General features: G+C 39.5%; 1 protein-coding gene across 1 annotated transcript in view; it reads right to left on the bottom strand.

Annotated features, from left to right (window-relative positions):
* CAMSAP3 (calmodulin regulated spectrin associated protein family member 3) overlaps positions 1 to 20,395 on the bottom strand; it is a gene marked incomplete in the record, with an annotated part of 1,204,937 nt that overhangs the window by 514,023 nt on the left and 670,519 nt on the right. Inside the window, 1 exon segment of the mRNA XM_044084445.1 lies at positions 8,779 to 8,865. Coding sequence (XP_043940380.1) covers positions 8,779 to 8,865 — 87 coding nt within the window.

Here is a 20,395-nt window from a genome sequence, read left to right as displayed (position 1 = left end):
ATTGTTTAGGTAGGTGGAGAACCAAGTTAACATACTTGGGGAGCATCCTAGTTTTTTCTAATTGTTGTAGTAACTTAGGGTGTAATCCTGGGTCGATAGTTCTAATAGAACTATCAGTTCTTTGACAAAATGGACATTTGGTAAAGGTGTTTGAGGACAGAAGGCATCAAGACATACTGTTAAAAAGTTAAGGAGTGCATTACTAACAGAATGACAAAATATGCCCCTACTTAAATTTTGTTATACCCAATGAGGATGTATCTACTGCTAACCATGTTAAAGCCAACTCTGAACCAAAGAACCACAACATGAAACTTGCAGTGATAATCCCCTACAATGTAGGGATTTACAAAATTATGGCAATATTGAAGTCCAATTGGAACTTAATTTTCTCCCATGAGATAAAAAAAAGAAATTGGAGGAAGCTCCCTTGGTTGCATACAGTAAAGGAAAGAACCTTAAAAACATTCTTGAGGGTAGTTATAGTTGGTGTGACTACAATGGAGTTTCCATTATGAACCAATGTGGCATGTGTAAATACTGTAAGTATATTAACCACATCCCATATGTTTGTGTGGAGGGTTTCAAGAGAACTATAGGTTATCCAGAGAGAGTAAATCTCAACAAAAATGTGGTTTATTTAGCAATGTGCATATCCTGCACAGCTTTTTATGGCCTTTCATGGGTAAAAACCATGTGCAAAAAAACAAGCAACATTAATATAATTAGGCTCCTTGAAAACACCCAGTAAAAGTTTTAATCAAATTGATTTTACACATTTGTAATGAATTTTTTAAATACTTGGGATCAACAGTTCAGAGTAATGGCGAGTGTGAAAGAGAGGTGAAGAAGAGAGTACAGGCAGGGTGGAGAAGAGTGTCAGGAGTGATTTGTGACAGACTAGTACCATTAAGAGTGAAAGGGAAGGTCTACAAGAGGGTAGTGAGACCGGCTATGTTATATGGGTTAGAGACAGTGGCATCGACAAAAAGGCAGGTGTCAGAGTTGGATGTGGCAGAGTTAAAGATGTTAAGATTTGCACTGGGTCCGATGAGGGCAGACAGGATTAGGAATAAGTATATTAGGGGGGGTCAGCCCAGGTTGGACGGTTTGGAGACAAAGCCAGAGAGGCGAGATTGCATTGGTTTGGACACGTGCTGAGGCGGGATGCTGAGTATATTGGGAAAAGGATGCCAAGGATGAAGCTGCCAGGCAAGAGGAAAAGAGGAAGGCCCAAGATAAGGTTTATGGATGTGGTGAGAGAGGACATGCAGGTGGTTGGTGTGACAGAGCAAGATGCAGAGGACAGGAAGAAATGGAAACACATGATCCGCTGTGGTGACCCCTAATGGGAACAGCCAAAAGAAAAAGAAGTAATGAATTTTTATGACTTTGGTAACAGGCAAAATACTGATCAAGTAATTTAATTATATGCAGCACATTTATATGCAAAACATATTCATTTGTGTGTTTTGTTTATTAGTCTTTTCATATCCACAATGATACAGTAGTCTTTTTTGGGAGTATAGCTTTAATGACTATTAATTTACTATTAATTATCTTTTTATTAGTTTTTGAGAATTGATTGGTTGCCAAGAGATTTAAAAGTTTGATTGGTTCAACAGTTTTACTTTACTATGATGACGTTTATGTGAGATAAAATGTCTTAGTAGTACTTTACAGTTTCTTTTGTGGTTTTAATCGGCTGCTTTTTACCATTTTTACATAAACAAGCTTTTGTTTGTTTACATGTCTATAGCTCTGTACATTACACATGCTCTTATCAGATTCCGGAATGCTACATCCTCCAAAAATTAAAGACTACATTCAGCAAATGTAGACTTGACATGGAATCTATTGTGATCAATTTGTTGTACTCAGAGTCACATGTAGTTCATAGGTTCATAGGTGTGTACTAGGCTAATGGCCCTGGAGCCTTTACAAGCCTAGCCCATAGGATTACCTGACATCATGCCAGCCAACCTTCGTTCCCACTGCCTCTGTCGAGTAGAGCCACTGGAGTGATCCCTGGGGTGAATTTTCTATTTCCCATTCACTCATCAAGATTTCTCTTTAAGATGGCCAGTGAGGTTGCTCTGTTTGACATGTATGAAAAGTCTATTCCATAGCATGGGCAGTTTCTGGGTTATAAACCTGTCCCTCCAACACTTTTTGTTGATTATGGTAATGAGGTTGAGGTCTCTGGAGCATGTGGTGTGGAGGGACTGGGATTTCTTTAGCTGTAGCATTTCTAACAGAGCGGAGTCAGACATGGCTTTGTAAATCAAGCAGAAATCACCTCTAAGTAGGCGATATGTGAGGTACTTTTTCAGGCTCTCCAGTTGTTGCAGGTGTCTAGTGAGATACATGCTAAATGGGGCAATGTACTCTATGAATGGCCTAATGAGGGAAGAATAGAGGGAGACAATGAACTCTTTCTTCCTGGATGCAAAACCCTTAGTAATGAAATGTTCCACATAGAAGGACTTTCGACCACAGTGGGAATGTGGTGGTCAAAAGAGAGGTTGCTGTCAACCTGTGTTCCCAGATCTCTTATAACACCTTCTGTGTTCAGTGGACTACCATCGACGTGGTAATTCATGGAAACTGGGTTTTTCCCAAAGGAGATGACATTTTTTGGCACTGAGCTTAAGGCCATGGTTCTGACACCAGTCATTGATCTCAGTAAGGCCTTTCTGTAGGATATCAACATCACTTAGGGAATTAATAATAGTTCCCAACTTGCAATCTTCTGCGAACTTTGTCAGCCAGAGTCCCTTCATGTTGGCCTGGACTTCTGAGAATAAGATACCAAACAGGAGAGGACCCAGGACCAATCCCTGTGGGACTCCACTCGTGGCTGGTTGGCAATTGGAGTTAGCTACTTTCACACTGTGGGTTCTATCTGTGAGCCAGTTTGCAACCCACCTAGTTATATAGGGGTTGATGCCTAGCTTAGTGTTTGCATAGGATGTTAAATTACTGCACAAGATGCAGGTCCATATCAACTTCAGCGCATACAGAATCAAAGGCTAATGAGTTACCAGAAAAAATATATCTGCTACACTTCTTTCACAATGGCTACCACAGTCATACACTGCTAAGTATCACTTAATCATCCGGTTAATGATATGCATTTCTGCTCTCCATTGCCAGGACAGGATACAGGTATATGTGTAACTGCAACAGGCTGGATGTGTACTACTACTTCTGTCATTCAATAAATCTCTTGTGACAAGGCAGCATTCATGCATAAAAAAGATCTCCATAATACAAAATCAATCAGTCATGCTCATTCTGATGGTTTTCAAGCTATATAAATTGGTTTGTCTGTCCATCTATAGAGCACATTCTCCCAGAGGAATACAAGTTGGCTGCTCAATTCACTGCAGCTTGTGTCCTTCAGTAATGTTCCTTCTACAGCAAGAAGCTCAGTGAATATGTGCAGTTTATGCAGGGAGCCCCTATCACTGTCTTTGTGCATATTTTATTTATCAGATTATGACAAATACTTGCCCCTGGTTTTAAGGATATGTTGGTCTACTTACAGTTTCACGCATGCCCAACAAGACTGGCTGCTGCCTGTCCTTAGGTACTGGCACAGATTACCAACTATTCTCCTTTGAGTCAGGAGTCATTTTATCTGCATTAACGGAAACGTTTGTAATCATCTCTAAGAAGCTCACATTAGCTCTGGATGACTTGACTAGATACCACCATAGCTCGAACCTTCCAGTTACTAGGAAGGTTGCTGAAAAAGGTTGCACACATGTAACATTATTTCCCTGCAAGTAGTCTTTTTTTGTGCCTTTTGGCTTTTCCCGGTTAGGGGTCGCCACAGTGGAACTCCGGTCCGCTAATGATTGGTAGTGGATTTTTACGTACCGGGCTACCAGCCCTGACGCACAACCTTCAATGAAGGCACACCCCATTCACGTATGCCTCCACACAGAAGACGCTCTAGCTGAGAATCGAACGGGACAACGTCTTGCTATGAGGCGACAACGCTACCACAGCACCACCACCGCATAAATATGAATACTGACATTTTCTCTATAGTTGCTTATTTACTGTTATTGATGATATTGCTTTACTTTTTATTTATTTATTTTAATTATTTTTCTCTATACTGTAAAATGGTTAGGTAGGAAGCACGCTAAGAAACTTGAGAAATGAGGTCATAAACCTCTCCAATCTGGTTTTCTGCACTATACACAGTACCACAGATTGCCCTTATGAATGACCTTATAATGGTGAGAGAACTGTTAATCAGTTCTGCACTTACCTGATGTCTCTTCAGTAATGGAAACAGTTGACCACCTCATGTTCTTGGATCACTGTCTGAATACTGCACTGCTTCTGATACTTTTCAGTACCAGTATGCCTTCTAATGATCAGGAAGTACTCCATGGTTAGTGTCATAGGTTAACTCTCCAACTTTAGACCCAGTGGCCTCTGATGTCCCTCAAAGTTTCATCATGGATCTATTGTGCTCTGTACTGGCTTCCCTTGACAGAAATCACTAGAAAAAGTGATCTTCAATACACACACATGATGCACGACTACATCATTTCTTCCCATGGGAACATGTTTTCCCTTCCAAATTCCATTGCCAATGATTTGAAAAGCATTCAAACTGAATGAACAGTAATCACCTGAATCTCAACACCTCTAAGGCAGTAGCCATGACAATGTTGCCAAAAAAAAAATTCAAACTGCCTAGCTCTCATCTCCAGAATTTATTATGAGGGTAATGGGTCAGACTTTTCTGAGTAAGGAGATTTTCGTACATTAGGAAATAAGCTGGTGGGATATACTGTCAATCAAAGTTTAGTTGGATAAAAATGTCATACTCAGATACTTGAAATGAGGTAAGAAAAATATTACTAAAACTAACTAGCAAAGCACTACGTTGAAAACTAACCTGCAGCAAATACCATACTGCACATTTTGCTACAGCTGCCATTGGCTGGCTTCAAACCTAGAATTTCCACAAGCAATGAACTGTGTAATCAAACACTTGAACATGGTGAAATAATTCAATAATCTGCACTGTGCATTTACATTATTATTATTTAATTTATTACAAATGCACATCTTTCACAGTCAGTCTATAAATTACTAAATGTTTGTTTCTTTCGGCTTTTCCCAGTTTGGGGTCGCCACAGCGGAACTCTGGTCCGCTAAAGATTGGCAGTAGATTTTGACGTGCTGGCTTGCCGGGCCTAACGCACAACCTTCAACGAAGGAACGCCCATTCACGCATGTCACCACACAGAAGACGCTCTGAGAATCGAACGGGCAACGTCTAACTGTGAGGCGACAACACTACCGCAGCACCACCACCGCAGAATCTATAAATTACTAAATGTACTAGTATTTAAATGGCCTAATTCAATTATTCAAAGATCTTTGGGCCTATTTCTTAGTGTTTATCTCATTACTTATTTCCTCATTTAGCCAACAAAAAGCCTTTTTTATAAATGAAGATGTAAGGTTATAATTCCAAACGCCAAGGACAGCATTCACGCAACAAAGATGAGATTCAGACTTAGTCTGTACTGCATATCCTTTATACTCTCTGAATCAATCACAGGAAAAGAACAGCTAAAGTTTAGGAATCATAGTCTGTACTACTTACAAAGTAATCTGCACAAACCTACACAAACTGTCTGAGAAATGAAATATTTATTTAAGTCTTATGATTCAAAAACAAATATCAGGAAATGAAGTAGAGGATTTATCTTTGATTAAGCAACAGCTTTCCCTCTTTTCCTGGGAACCAGAGAAGCATGCAGCTGCACAGAGATTGTCCATTTCATTACCTTAATCTCCAGTAATTGATTTATCAGCCAGTGGCTTAGCCATTCTTTGGAAAACACAAGTCTTAACAATACAAGCTAAATCACACACAGCTGCACAGAAAGTAACAGAACTGCCAAATATTCCCAACAGCTACATCAGTGATATGGAGGCTAGTCTCAAAAAACATTTGTAGTTAACTTCCCTCTATCATCAGAGCTATGCTCTAATTGTTTGTTTGTCTTTTTGGCTTTTCCCGGTTAGGGGTCGCCACAGCGGAACTCCGGTCTGCTAATGACTGGCAGTAGATTTGTATGGTGTCGAGTTGCCAGCCTGACGGCCAACCTTCAGCGAAGGCACGCCCATTCACGCATGTCTTTCGGAGGTCACTCGACCGCGGAGAGGACATGCAGACTCCACACAGAAGGCACTCCAGCCGAGAATCGAACAGGAGAACCTCTTGCTGTGAGGCAACAACTCTACCGCTGTACCACCGCGGCTAAAGCCAGAGCTGTGCTCTAATTAAGCTCTGTAAATCATTGTCTAACTTCTGTATGTTAACAGGTCATTCTTAGGTAACCTCCTTGCATCAAATGCAACACAGATTGCCACTTCAGGACCAAGTATTACCTAGTGTTAAGTCATCATGCTTCCACATATGGAATATAACCCAAATGAGTGACCTTCCTCCTCCTCCTGAAAACCTTTTGATGGTTTTACATGTCCAGGCTTCATTCCAGCTTGTTTACTATATCATATTCCACTCACTGCATCTTAATTCAGGACATGACCTTCTTCAACTGGATTTTGCAAATTGCAAAGTCAGGGTACTTCCAGTTACCAATCCAACATACCATTTCTGTGGAATGTGCACTGACTGCAAGTTCAGGCAGGGATCACCCACAAAGTTCCCATGTTAGTGTATTTATCCCTGCATGATCTGAGCACTCCACCTATAGGTAGTTCAGGGTTCCTTACAGCATGGCTAGATCTCTGCATTTCCAACTCTGGGGATACTGTCCCTAAGATGTGGCATGAAACTTCCAGTGCTTGATCATTCTCCTATCAGGCCTCACACTTCTGGAATATCCTACCCCTGTGGCTAAGAGGATTCTGAAAACCGGACAGATTTATAACCCACTCTGACTATGATTTATTGAGCTACTCAGTTTTCCACTTATTCAGCTATCTGCTGGGTGCCATATGTTTTATGCTGTAGTTAATTTTTTACTGTAATGTGCTTGGAAACAATCACGTGAACTTGAATATAATGTATGACCATGTACTTTTTACTACTTTTCCCCACTGAACGTGTCTACATTCCTCGATGATGGGCTTTGCATTTTCACTATAAGTCAGCAGTGCGTATATATATGCTACATTACTGCTAACATTTTTGTTATATATTTTCCATAATCAGCAAATGTACAGCCACCTTGCTGCTACTCTTGATTTGTCCAACCTAAGGTTTTGACAGCACAATAACTCTGCCCCTCCAACAACTGAGCAGTATACCCTAGTAATGTTTTATCAAAGAGAACATCTGAAAGAATACTGCAGCTGAACATCTCCTTGAAAGTACAGTATGCATGCTGCAGACTACAAATGCAGTACCTCCCCATAACCCCTTTGAGGTGGTATAACTCCAGTGCATCTTCTGAGGCAGTTGAGGACAGTCTTAGCGCCAGTTCATCTTTCAGAATACAATTGCATGTCTATACAACAGTATATCTGTGAATTTATTAGCACATAAACCACTGACCTCCCACAAAATCACTAATCCCATGGCAGTGCTCTCAAACTCCACTTGTTACCACCTCCTTAGTCTATGCTGTGAATCTTGCAGCACCTTGGCAGTTGCACATCTGAGCCCTTCATAACTAAACTGAAGAGTTTCCTCCCAAGACTGATCACTGACCAATAGATGCTATCAACATTATAAAAAGCACTAACAACCCATTAAGTGGCCATGTGCACTTGCTTCTGAACATGGGAAACATTAAAGCCTCAACACATATTGCAATTAACTTAAGGCAGGGTGGTTATTACAATATTGCACTGTTTCCACAACTTTCTGAAGTACTCTACAACAGTCGTATATTAACATTCAAAATATAAAGCTGAAGCCTATGCTCTGTGCTTTAAATACTAAACTATTCTCATTAATATAATCAAACAACAATAAAACAATCATCAATACAACTGGTAACTGCATTGCTTATGACTATCATTTATTCAGTTGTATACATTTTTTTCTTTCACCAGCAAGTATTCTAAAATACAGTGATAACTGTCTTTGTATGCATCTTTAATTTGTATATACCTCTGTTTTGCTGTTTGTGGAACATTGATGTAGCTGAAAAGACACCAGAGTCCCAATATACCTACCTTTAATTAATCAAATTCATTTAATGGCAATAATATATCAGCACACTGTTTCTAATGGTCAGTGAGCCTATGCCCCCCATGGATAAGTGCCGGATATTCTAAAAGAATAGTGCATCTGTATATATCCTACCTATGCCAGAACAGAGAACACTGTGCACCTACGCATCCCTTCAGATATAAACATACCCGTGTATTCTCCTGTCTACTTCCTTATGCTGTTTATCTTTGCATTCTGTCTCTGCATCTGAGAAAGAACAACTGGATATTTAGTAGCATGCTACTACATTCCTTCAGATGAAACTGCAGCCATTTACTTCCCCTGTCCATTAACTCAGCACACCCTTACTACCAGCATTGCATTCAAATAAATAAACCATATAATATCTCAAATCCCAGCCTCTCTCCCACCAGGAACTGGGACATTTCAAGACAAACCGGTGTTGCTAGCAGGCAAAAAGAACAGTTGATGAAAATGCCATGCTTTGGTCAGACTCATCGCATGCAAAGCCCAGACAAAAGCTACAACAAAAAATGAACAGTCCCCGTGCAACATAATGTATATTAAAATATGTCCTGTTTTTTTCTTACCGACTGTTGTGACTGGATATCTGCTTTATTGTGCTGCTGCCGGAGTTGATGCTCTCTCTCCGTGAAATCTCGCAATGTCTGATTTATCTGGATGAATAAACAGCAAACAGTCACATCAAGGGATAAAAAACATGTTATTTCACCCGTAACTAAAGTCTTACAACTGGTGTTTACTTCAAAATCACAATGCAGAAATTGTACAGACCTCTTTGACATGCTAGGTATTTTCTGCATAAATTGTCTCCCTTTCACAAGCACACACACTCTGCAGCCTGCTTACTCTGCCCTGTAATGTTACATACCACATAGTAAAGCAGAGCAGGGCTTTCCCATGTACTCCGCTCAAGGAGGCCATGTGATATACCACTCGGAGGCCATCGAACAAGTAACCAGTTTTCTAGAACTAATGACATGATTAAACCATCCACACTGAAGAGACACTCTTCTGGTCTATTGTGGCAATAGTAAGGTACACATTCCCCATTTCATAGATGGTGGAAACGAACACCCGAAACACGAGTTACCAAGCACAAGTCATGCTCAGTGCAACAGAATGCAAGCCTAGGCAGGCCTGCTTCCAGACAGCAGCCCTGAAAATGTACACAATGGAAATAACTTAGCCAGTGAGACAAGAGTAGGTTATGTAGAATACACTACAAGCATTCAAAAAGTCTGCCTATATTCTCATTTACAGCACAAATCTGTCTGGAATACTAACCATGTTCAGTGATTGGCTTTGCTCCCTATACATCAGGTGTGGCTTCAGTCTAACAGACAAGACATTTATCTGCAACACATTTAATAAGTGGGTAAGTGGACTGCCCCAAAGATTCCTTTAGCCAACAACCCAAGCCTCATAACAATGCATTCAAGAAATCATAAATATAATGCAATTTTTATGCCGATGACTGAAGGGCACAATACACAGGTTTTCAAGGGTTGTCATTGAAAGTCCTAGGACTGTAATGGTGATCCTTGAAGCAGTGAAACTTTAAATGTTAAAAGATATACTAATGTTGAGAGTGTCATCTCAGGGCACTCCCTCTAATCTGAGGTAAGCAATCTCAGAGATAGTACATATAAACAGCAGGGATGTGGAGGGGCAAAGCACCCCCTTGTCAGGGTTATCTGGGATGCAACCTCCCAAGCAAAGACACTTAAAAATGCAACTGAATTCTGAAATTCAAGATTTTTCAGGTTCAATTAATTGCCTTAAAAGTAGGCTTGCTTCAACGTGGGAAATAGATTTTAATTGCTTCCTGTTTCAGCAAAAGTCTGCAAGTCTGTGTGTAGATGAGTTCTGGATCCAAGAATATTTGTATGCATGTGTATGAGAGTGGGTGGCAGAAAGTATAGTTGTGTGAGACTGATCATGACAGTAGATGTTCTACTTCACTTTGCTGCATTAATATTTACAACTGGGATATCCTACCACAGATAGCCAAACGTCCGGCCAGCATGCCAAAGCATTGCTCCTTCCAGGTATTGTGCACCATGTGTAATGTACACGAGTGATATACAAGTGCCAAATCCTCAGAACTGAACTGCCCCAAGAGAACCAGCGCAACTGAAGTGGAAAAGCAAAGCCACGTACATCCAGGAAGGGAAGAAGGCTGATAGAAAGAAAGACCCCTGAGCCAGAAGGAAGACAACAGAGAAAAACAGGAGGAAGGGATAAAATACTGCAACAGTGAGAAGTAGGACATCTACCGTTATGGTAACATCTTACACAAGTGCACTATATCCTTCCTTATCACTCTTTCAGTATTCCTTACAACTGGGAGACTGAAAAAGCTACTTGAAAGGACAGTAGAAGGAAGCCACGGAAGAGACCTCCAAGATCTCATGACTCTTGCAAAACCCACAATGACTCTAGAAATCACATCCAACTTGTGATGTTTAAAGCATGCACATAAGAATGGCTTCCAAAAGGGATCTAGTATCCAAACCCCTGAAATAGTACCAGAGGAGGTAACTGCCATGGTAGTATGAGCACAAACAGAAGAAAGCGGTTTGCCATGAAAATAACAGCAACAATAAATGGCCTTGGAGATCCAGGAGATGATTTGCTTGAAAACAATACAATTTCAATCTCTTGGGGGAAAAACAGAAGTTGCACAGCTTTCCTGGTGTCTTTTGTCTTGTCTAGGTAATAGCCGAGCTATAAATCTATTACATAAATCTATCAGATATAAATCAAATATGTGAATCATTTTCTCACTAGCATTCAGCAGGAAAGGGAAACAAGATGGAAGATGGACTGTTTGAACAAGGACAAGTCATTAACAGCCCTGAAAACAAAAGAAGAACTGATACAGACAGAGAGACCCTTTCTCTATGGAAAAAAAAAAAGGTGGAACTGCCATGAGTGCTTGAAGCTCAGAGACGCTCTTGGCAAAGGCAAGAGCAACCAACCATACAGTCTTCCAAGTGCAATGTTGCAATGAAAAGGAAACTGCAGACTCAAAGTGAAATGGAGTTAATTTCTCAAGAACAAAATTAAGGACAAGGTGGAGGAACAGGCTTTCTTGGGGGCCTAATAAGAAAAATCCCTTAAAAAAACTAGAAGCAAGGGGTGGATTCAAAGGTAGATGAACAGAAATGGCTGACAAATGAGCTCTAACAGATGAATATGGCAGACCAGAAGTGAGCAGCTCACACAAATAAGAAAGGACCACAGGAATACCCACAGGAAAAGGGGTCCAAGATCATGTGTTGACACCAAATAGAAAATCTATTCCACCTAGCCACACAGGATTTTCCAGTTGTGGGTTTTCTGGCCTCATGAAAAAAACAGTCCTCAAAAAAATCAGTGTCTAAAAGGAATCAAAATCTTATCTCCCAAAGAGTCAAATGAGTGGACAAGTGAGGATGAATGAGAGATTTATTGGCCTGTGTGAGAAGAACCATCCCATGAGAACTTGTTATGACTGCCCTTGGCTAAATGGAATAGCAGGGGGGGTGGGGCATTACTGTCTGGGCCAAATGGGAGTCACCAACAAGATTTTGAGCCTGTCCCACATGATCTTGTGTAGGACTTTTGTCAACAGAAGAAAAGGGGGTACAGGCACACAAAAATATCCTCTCCCAGGAAAAAGGCATGGCATCCACTCCATTCTGAAACAAAACTTGGGAAGCTGTCTGTTCAGAGAAAAGGTAAAAAGATCTACTTGGAGTACCCCACTGATGTACAACGTCCAGGAGCACCACCCTGTGAAGAATCCATTTGAAAGGATCTGTCCTAGACCTGCTACAATTGTCTGCCACTATATTGTGCTCTGAGGGAATGTAAACATCCTGAAGATGCAATTGATGGCAGACTGCAAAATCCCAAGCATGCAGAGCCACCTTGCAAAGACTTTGTGCCTGCTTGCTTGTTGATGTAGCCACAAGACTGTGGTACTGTCTGTGAAAATCCTTACAGGATCTTGGAACCATAGTGTGTATAAAGCGAGCCAGACTCGCAGCTCTCTCACCTTTACCTGGATGTCGTCTGATAGTGTTTAGGAGACCAAAAGTCCCCGAACCTGAGATTGTTGGAGGAGGTTCCCCAACCCGGACTGACAACAATCGTGTACAGCTACTGAGTGGGAAGAGGAAGAAGGAACCTGGAAATGCAGGCCTGAATTCATGGAAATCTGATGAATCCACCAGTGGATCTCAAGCTTGAGACAAGGCAAGAGAGGGAAGGGATAATCCAGAGAATGACAATGCTGAAGCCAAACAGTTTGTTTAATAAAGAACACTCACTGTCATTCAATTGTTTGGATGAGATATTCCACATCAGTGCATTATCATGCCCATCTTTATGGTGCATGGCTCTCTTTGCTCTTGTGGTATCTTCTGTTTCACTCTCCCCTTGTTAGTGGGATATTCTCCTTGTAATAAATGTAATTTTTGTAGGTATATTGATTCCTCTGGTGAAGACTTACATCCTGGTTCTAACAAAGTTTTTAAATTTAGTGTGAGAGCTACTTGTGATTCCCCTAATGTAGTTTATTTAGCTGTCTGTTCTTGCAGAATGTTTTATGTAGGCAAGACAAACAGACAGTTCACGGATAGAATAAGGGAACATATACATGATATAAAGAGAATGCGTCTTACCAATGCACTAGCAAAACACAAATAATTGTGGGCATACACATATTTTTAGTCATTGAGAAGGTCACTATTGGTCTTAGAGGGGGCTATACAGAGAATACAACTGATGTTTCAGAGGCCAAACGTATAATGAGCCTGGGGGGGCTGATGTTGGCTATGGCCTTAATGACAAGGTTCCACTAAAATCTCTTTTGAAAGACAGGCCATTAGGTAAACTGAAACTATTATAGTATTGTTTTATGTTGATGTTGCTTTAAATCTATATGAAAGGAGATGGCTGAGAGGTGTGGACCTTTGTAATTGGTTGTGATTGCATATTTAAATATGTGTGAGTCATAGTTTTTAAACATCTGATGAAGCAGTTTTCAACTGCGAAAGTGCTTATGTTTTAGATCTGAATAAAGCTTTTATACTGCCCCATTGTTTGATTCACTTTTATACATTTTTGGATATATTCATCAGGTTTAAGTGAATCATTTAATCTGAATGCCACTATTCTTGTTGGTTGTTACAACAGGGAAATATCCAGGAACAGATGGCATTCCTGTGGAAATCTAGAAGTCAGGAGTGAAGAAAGTGATAAAGATCTTGGGGGGGGGGGGGGTCCTGGATCTTGGAAGAAGGTTGTGGTGGGTATATTATCCAGGAAGGGTAAAGAGAGTTTAGAATCAGTTTTGGTCATATACTTCATGTGGCTATACTAGGTAAAATAATGGCAAAAGTGTTACCAAAGTGGATAGGTATAAGCCAAGAATACGTCAGTCCTCAGTTTGGATGTCCCGGGTTGTTAGCATGCATACGGTTGCAAGCAGAACTATGCCAGAATTCTAAAAATGTGCCAGATGTTGACAGTATACATTACCTGATTAACCTTGAGTTAATCCCGGTCACAGTACAGAGCATTCATACATGCTTGGAGGATTATATGAAGCTCAAAGGAAGCTGAGTGAAATCCCAGTGTAGTCCTTGTGGTGAAAGGCTACAGCCTAGAAAAAAATTGCAGTCCACGTAAAACAAACAAGCAGCCCTTCTACCTGAACAAAGAAACAAGATCTAAAAGGCCAAGTGGTGCAGTGGTTAAGGTGGATGCCTTTCAATCACAAGGTTTAAGGTTTGATTCTCAACCCTGGAATGAGCTTTACAGATAGAGGAAGTATATTTTGGGTGGGAGGCTGTCATAATGGTTAAGGTGTTTACCTTACAGACAGAAGGTGCAGAGTTTGATTCTCACCTTGGGTACTTGGCTAGGCTTAAAATGCCCCACAAGGGAAGTTAGATTAGTACTAATCTATAAACCTATAATGCACTGAGCTAATGATAAAAAGAATTACTCCATAAACCATTATGATTTTTTCCTATATCTTTACTAAATGTTGAAGTGCAGGTAAAGGAGCACTTTATGAAAGTTATGAAAAGGACAATGGAAGCATTCACATTCTCAGACAGAATAACAGGGTTAAATAAGGGTGATAAATGGGGTTAAATGCAATCCATTCACATTCCCAGACAGAATAACAGGGTTAATAAGGGTGATATATGGGGTTAAATGCAATCCATTCACATTCCCAGACAGAATAACAGGGTTAATAAGGGTGATATATGGGGTTAAATGCAATCCATTCACATTCCCAGACAGAATAACAGGGTTAATAAGGGTGATATATGGGGTTAATGCAATCCATTCACATTCCCAGACAGAATAACAGGGTTAATAAGGGCGATATATGGGGTTAATGCAATCCATTCACATTCCCAGACAGAATAACAGGGTTAATAAGGGCGATATATGGGGTTAATGCAATCCATTCACATTCCCAGACAGAATAACAGGGTTAATAAGGGTGATATATGGGGTTAAATGCAATCCATTCACATTCCCAGACAGAATAACAGGGTTAATAAGGGCGATATATGGGGTTAAATGCAATCCATTCACATTCCCAGACAGAATAGCAGGGTTAATAAGGGCGATATATGGGGTTAAATGCAATCCATTCACATTCCCATACAGAATAGCAGGGTTAATAAGGGCGATATATGGGGTTAAATGCAATCCATTCACATTCCCAGACAGAATAACAGGGTTAATAAGGGCGATATATGGGGTTAAATGCAATCCATTCACATTCCCAGACAGAATAACAGGGTTAATAAGGGTGATATATGGGGTTAAATGCAATCCACTCACATTCCCAGACAGAATAACAGGGTTAATAAGGGTGATATATGGGGTTAAATGCAATCCATTCACATTCCCAGACAGAATAACAGGGTTAATAAGGGTGATATATGGGGTTAAATGCAATCCATTCACATTCCCAGACAGAATAACAGGGTTAATAAGGGTGATATATGGGGTTAATGCAATCCATTCACATTCCCAGACAGAAGAACAGGGTTAATAAGGGTGATATATGGGGTTAATGCAATCCATTCACATTCCCAGCCAGAAGAACAGGGTTAATAAGGGTGATATATGGGGTTAATGCAATCCATTCACATTCCCAGCCAGAAAAACAGGGTTAATAAGGGTGATATATGGGGTTAAATGCAATCCATTCACACTTCCAGACAGAATAACAGGGTTAATAAGGGTGATATATGGGGTTAAATGCAATCCATTCACATTCCCAGACAGAATAACAGGGTTAATAAGGGCGATATATGGGGTTAAATGCAATCCATTCACATTCCCAGACAGAATAACAGGGTTAATAAGGGTGATATATGGGGTTAAATGCAATTCATTCACATTCCCAGACAGAATAACAGGGTTAATAAGGGCGATATATGGGGTTAAATGCAATCCATTCACATTCCCAGACAGAATAACAGGGTTAATAAGGGCGATATATGGGGTTAATGCAATCCATTCACATTCCCAGACAGAATAACAGGGTTAATAAGGGTGATATATAGGGTTAAATGCAATCCATTCACATTCCCAGACAGAATAACAGGGTTAATAAGGGTGATATATGGGGTTAAATGCAATCCATTCACATTCCCAGATAGAACAGGTTTAATAAGGGTGATATATGGGGTTAAATGCAATCCATTCACATTCCCAGACAGAATAACAGGGTTAATAAGAGTGATATATGGGGTTAATGCAATCCATTCACATTCCCAGCCAGAATAACAGGGTTAATAAGGGTGATATATGGGGTTAATGCAATACATTCGCATTCCCAGCCAGAATAACAGGGTTAATAAGGGTGATATATGGGGTTAAATGCAATCCATTCACATTTCCAGACAGAATAACAGGGTTAATAAGCGTGATATATGGGGTTAAATGCAATCCATTCACATTCCCAGACAGAATAACAGGGTTAATTAGGGTGATATATGGGGTTAAATGCAATCCACTCACATTCTCAGACAGAATAACAGGGTTAATAAGGGTGATATATGGGGTTAAATGCAATCCATTCACATTCCCAGACAGAATAACAGGGTTAATAAGGGTGATATATGGGGTTAAATGCAATCCACTCACATTCCCAGACAGAATAACAGGGTTAATAAGGGTGATATATGGGGTTAAATGCAATCCATTCACATTCCCAGACAGAATAACAGGGTTAATAAGGGTGATATATGGGGTTAAATGCAATCCATTCACATTCCCAGACAGAATAACAGGGTTAATAAGGGTGATATATGGGGTTAATGCAATCCATTCACATTCCCAGACAGAATAACAGGGTTAATAAGGGTGATATATGGGGTTAATGCAATCCATTCACATTCCCAGACAGAATAACAGGGTTAATAAGGGTGATATATGGGGTTAAATGGAATCCATTCACATTCCCAGACAGAATAGCAGGATTAATAAGGGTGATATATGGGGTTAAATGCAATCCACTCACATTCCCAGACAGAATAACAGGGTTAATAAGGGTGATATATGGGGTTAACTGCAAGGTTTAAGGTACGAGGGTCATTCTCTAACAACCCACATCTGAGCAGTAGAACCAGACAGGAATGTCCTTGTTCTCCTTTGTAACTGGATTTATATTTAGAGCAACCAACAAGGAAAACAAGGGTTTCACAAATTCAAACATATAACCGGTATGGTACTCAAGAAAAGCGGGCTTTCTTTACAGATATTTTCTACTTGATAAACCTCAAAAATGACACAGATAGCATGCAGCATTTTGAGATACCCTCAAGTCTTTTGGGGGATATAAAGTAAATAAAGTAAAACAAAGCCTACAGCAGTAAACCAGACACCAGTGCATGAACTGAATCAGCAATGCCCAGACTTTTGGGGACATAAGATGAGTTATTTAAGTATATGGATTACAAAGGATTCGGATTCTGCTACGGTAGCTAAGGATACATGAGAAAAAACTAAACAAAAGATAACACAAAAACTGAGAAACTTGAAGATATGGATTATGGATATTGATAAAACACTGAAAATGTGTTTAGTCACTTTAGACTTGTATACAAATTTAATGTAGTTTTAGGAAACACTGGAAAAGTTGTGGGTGACAAAGATGAAGGAATTTATTTGAGAGTGGAATAGGGCAAGAGTTAAGTGGGATAAGATGATTTCCTCAAAGTAAGGTGGTTTATTTATTTATTGATAATGGACTACTGGGAGAAAATCTGACTAGATAAGAGCCCATTTTCAGTGGAAGACCGGAGAGAAAGACTCCAAAGTATTGCAAAACATTTTAAGAACAATAATTCCATAATCTTTAAAAATAACACAAAACATCCACGGTTTAAATAATTATTCCAAATTAGACATATGAAACACTGGTTAAGAATAAATTTTAACTTGTATCTATAGACATTTTAGCCACTTTATAGATAAATTAAAGGTAAGTTAATGTAATTTCTATTTAGAGTTGAGGGGAATTGTAATACTAATCATGTTATTTATTTAGCGGTTTGCCAGCTGTGCAGTGCATTCTATTTAGGTAAAATGGACAGGGCATTGAGGCAGCAGATTAAAGAACATATTTATCACATTAGGATTTCATCTCCCAATAATGCCCTGGCAAAACATTTACAACATATGGGTAGTGACCATGGATTTAAGTTTATGGTAGTGGATGTTGTTAAAGAAAGTGATCAGAAAGGCAATATAAGAATCTTTACTGAAGCTGCAGAAGCCAAATGGATCATCAGAATGTGTGCTGACAGTGGTAAGGGGTTGAATGACAGTGCATCTCAAACCGTTTTTGAAAATGAGAGGGATACAATTAGTGTGTCACTTTAACTACATTTTTATTTATTCATGTATTTTAACGAGAATTATTTTATAACAATGCCACTTGTTTCATTATGTTTACATGTCATGGTTTTTCATTGGGGGTTGGGTCTATGTTATTAGCACTTGACTGGTTAGATTATATTTATATAGTTCGGTATTTTGTCAGTCAATTATAGTCTGAGGAAGCAATAAATGATATTGCAAAAGCACTCACTTGTTTTATTTAAGTTTTATTTTATCAAAGAGTCTGCTCGATTTTTGTTTTTTTGAGGCTGGACCATGTGTTAGTTCTACTCGTATTATTTTTGAGTGGATATATTTTTGTCAATTGTTGAGGGAAGCATTTGCCTGGTAGAAGTGGTATTCGTGTTTATGATACAAAACATTGGTTAAGAATAAATTTTATCTTGCATCTATAGAAATCTTAGCCAATTTATAGAGAAAAGAAACATAAGTTAGTGTAATACAGAGAGGAACTGTAATATGAAGTGAGAGGGAAAGCAGGCTTATGATATATTTAGGGAGAAAGCAAGGGAAGAAAAATTGATAGAATTAAGGAAGTGAGAGTAAAGAGGTGTAAGATATGAATAGGTACTTGTTCACATTTACCGAAATATAGTTTATCCTGGTGCTGAGTAAGAACAAAGCTAGCTTTTGGCTAGGAAGTCTTTCAGAGTGGTTTGGACGGATGAAAGGGAGGGTACTGACCCGATGGTTACAGGTAAGGCGTTCCAGGCCTTAGCAACATGGTACAAGTACAGGCAAGAAGGTAAGAATCTGTGTATGTCACTTGACAGGGTAGTGCTAACCAATTTAGGATTTTTAGTGCTATACAGTGGTGGGTTCTGAAAGGGGTATTTACTGCAAATTTAGCAACTTTGTTATAGCAGTTAAAATTTTTATTTTTGTGATGCCTGGAAGTTAGTAAGGATAGGAGCACAATAAAGAGATGTGAGGAGGAGAAAAGAAGTGGCAAGTGTAGTTTTAGTTGCTCTGCTGAGAAATGTTTCTGGCTCTGTAAAGCATCCCTAGTTTTTAATGAGTTTTTCTTATGCAATTTTGTTTATACAGGTCGAATTTAAGATGATCATCCACTACCATACCTAACAGAATGTTAGGAGAAGTGACCTCAATGGATGCATTACAAAGAGAGAGGACTTTAAATTTTGTTCTTTCATGAGTGAGGGATTTGTGGAAAAAAGTATTTTTTTTTTTTTTTTTTTTTTTTTTTTTGCAGGCGGGTTGAGCGCGAGTTGTGAGTTACAAAGCCATGTTTCAGTGGCTGTTAAAGGTTCCCAAGTAATTTTTTGGAGGTGTGCCATGTTGGCAGATGTGCAAATGAGTGTAGAGCCATCTGTGTGCTGTATTAGGAAGGCCTATTGTGTGGATGTCTGAAGAGTGTAGGTGAGAATGTTAAAAGGGGAGGGGACCAAGGATACAGCCTTGCGGTACACCAGTGGTGACTTGGAGGTATGGAAAGAGAGTAGTGTGCCATGTTACTGACTGATACCTACTGGTAGCATTTTTTTTAACCACAGAAGGGTGGGCTGAGATAGACCTAGTGAGGACATTTAAAGTAGAAGCTTGCTATGACAAACTGTGTCGAACATTTTACACAAGTCTAGAAATAAAGAGGAGACTATTTTGCCACTGTCTCCAGCTTTACTGACAGTATCTATACAGGTTACAAGTGCAGTGTTAGTACTATGGGAAATAGAATCCATGTTGCGTGGGGGATGGTAGTTCTTCCTGCAGGAGATAGTTTAGCAATTGCTTTTGAACATATTTTTCAAGTATTTTGGAGAGGCTGATAAGATTGCTATAGTTCTAAAGATAATAATTTATGTTGGAATTTCCATGTGTGACTATTTCCAGAAAGAGAGGAAGCATAGGATTCCTGGATTGGCCTATTCATAAGGACTGAGACAGGATAAGCAATGTTATTAGCTGCTATCTTAAGGTACTCGCTTCGAAGGTTATCATCTGAAGTAGAGCACAATTTAGCTTTAAGGGTAGTTTTATATAGGATATGGGCAGAGGTATGAAAGTGAAAGCGGATGTGGAGAAATGTGGCTATTGGGCAGGGTTGAGATTAGATGCTGGGAAATCCTTGGTTACAGATCCTATGTTATCTATGAAATAACAGTTGAACTATATTGTGGTTTTGAGTGTTGAGTTATTGGGGGGGGTAGGGTTGAATTTTTTGATGGTATGCAAAACTTCTTTAATGACTGTCCAGAATTTTTTATGGTTGTGTGTACTATTAGGGTGTGTTTAAGG

This window comes from Protopterus annectens, chromosome 9.part0, assembly GCF_019279795.1.
Source record: "Protopterus annectens isolate FY-2018-M chromosome 9.part0, PAN1.0, whole genome shotgun sequence".
Classification (NCBI taxonomy): domain Eukaryota; kingdom Metazoa; phylum Chordata; order Ceratodontiformes; family Protopteridae; genus Protopterus; species Protopterus annectens.
Note: the sequence above shows the minus strand (reverse complement) of the source record. Positions and strands in the feature narration are given on the sequence as shown.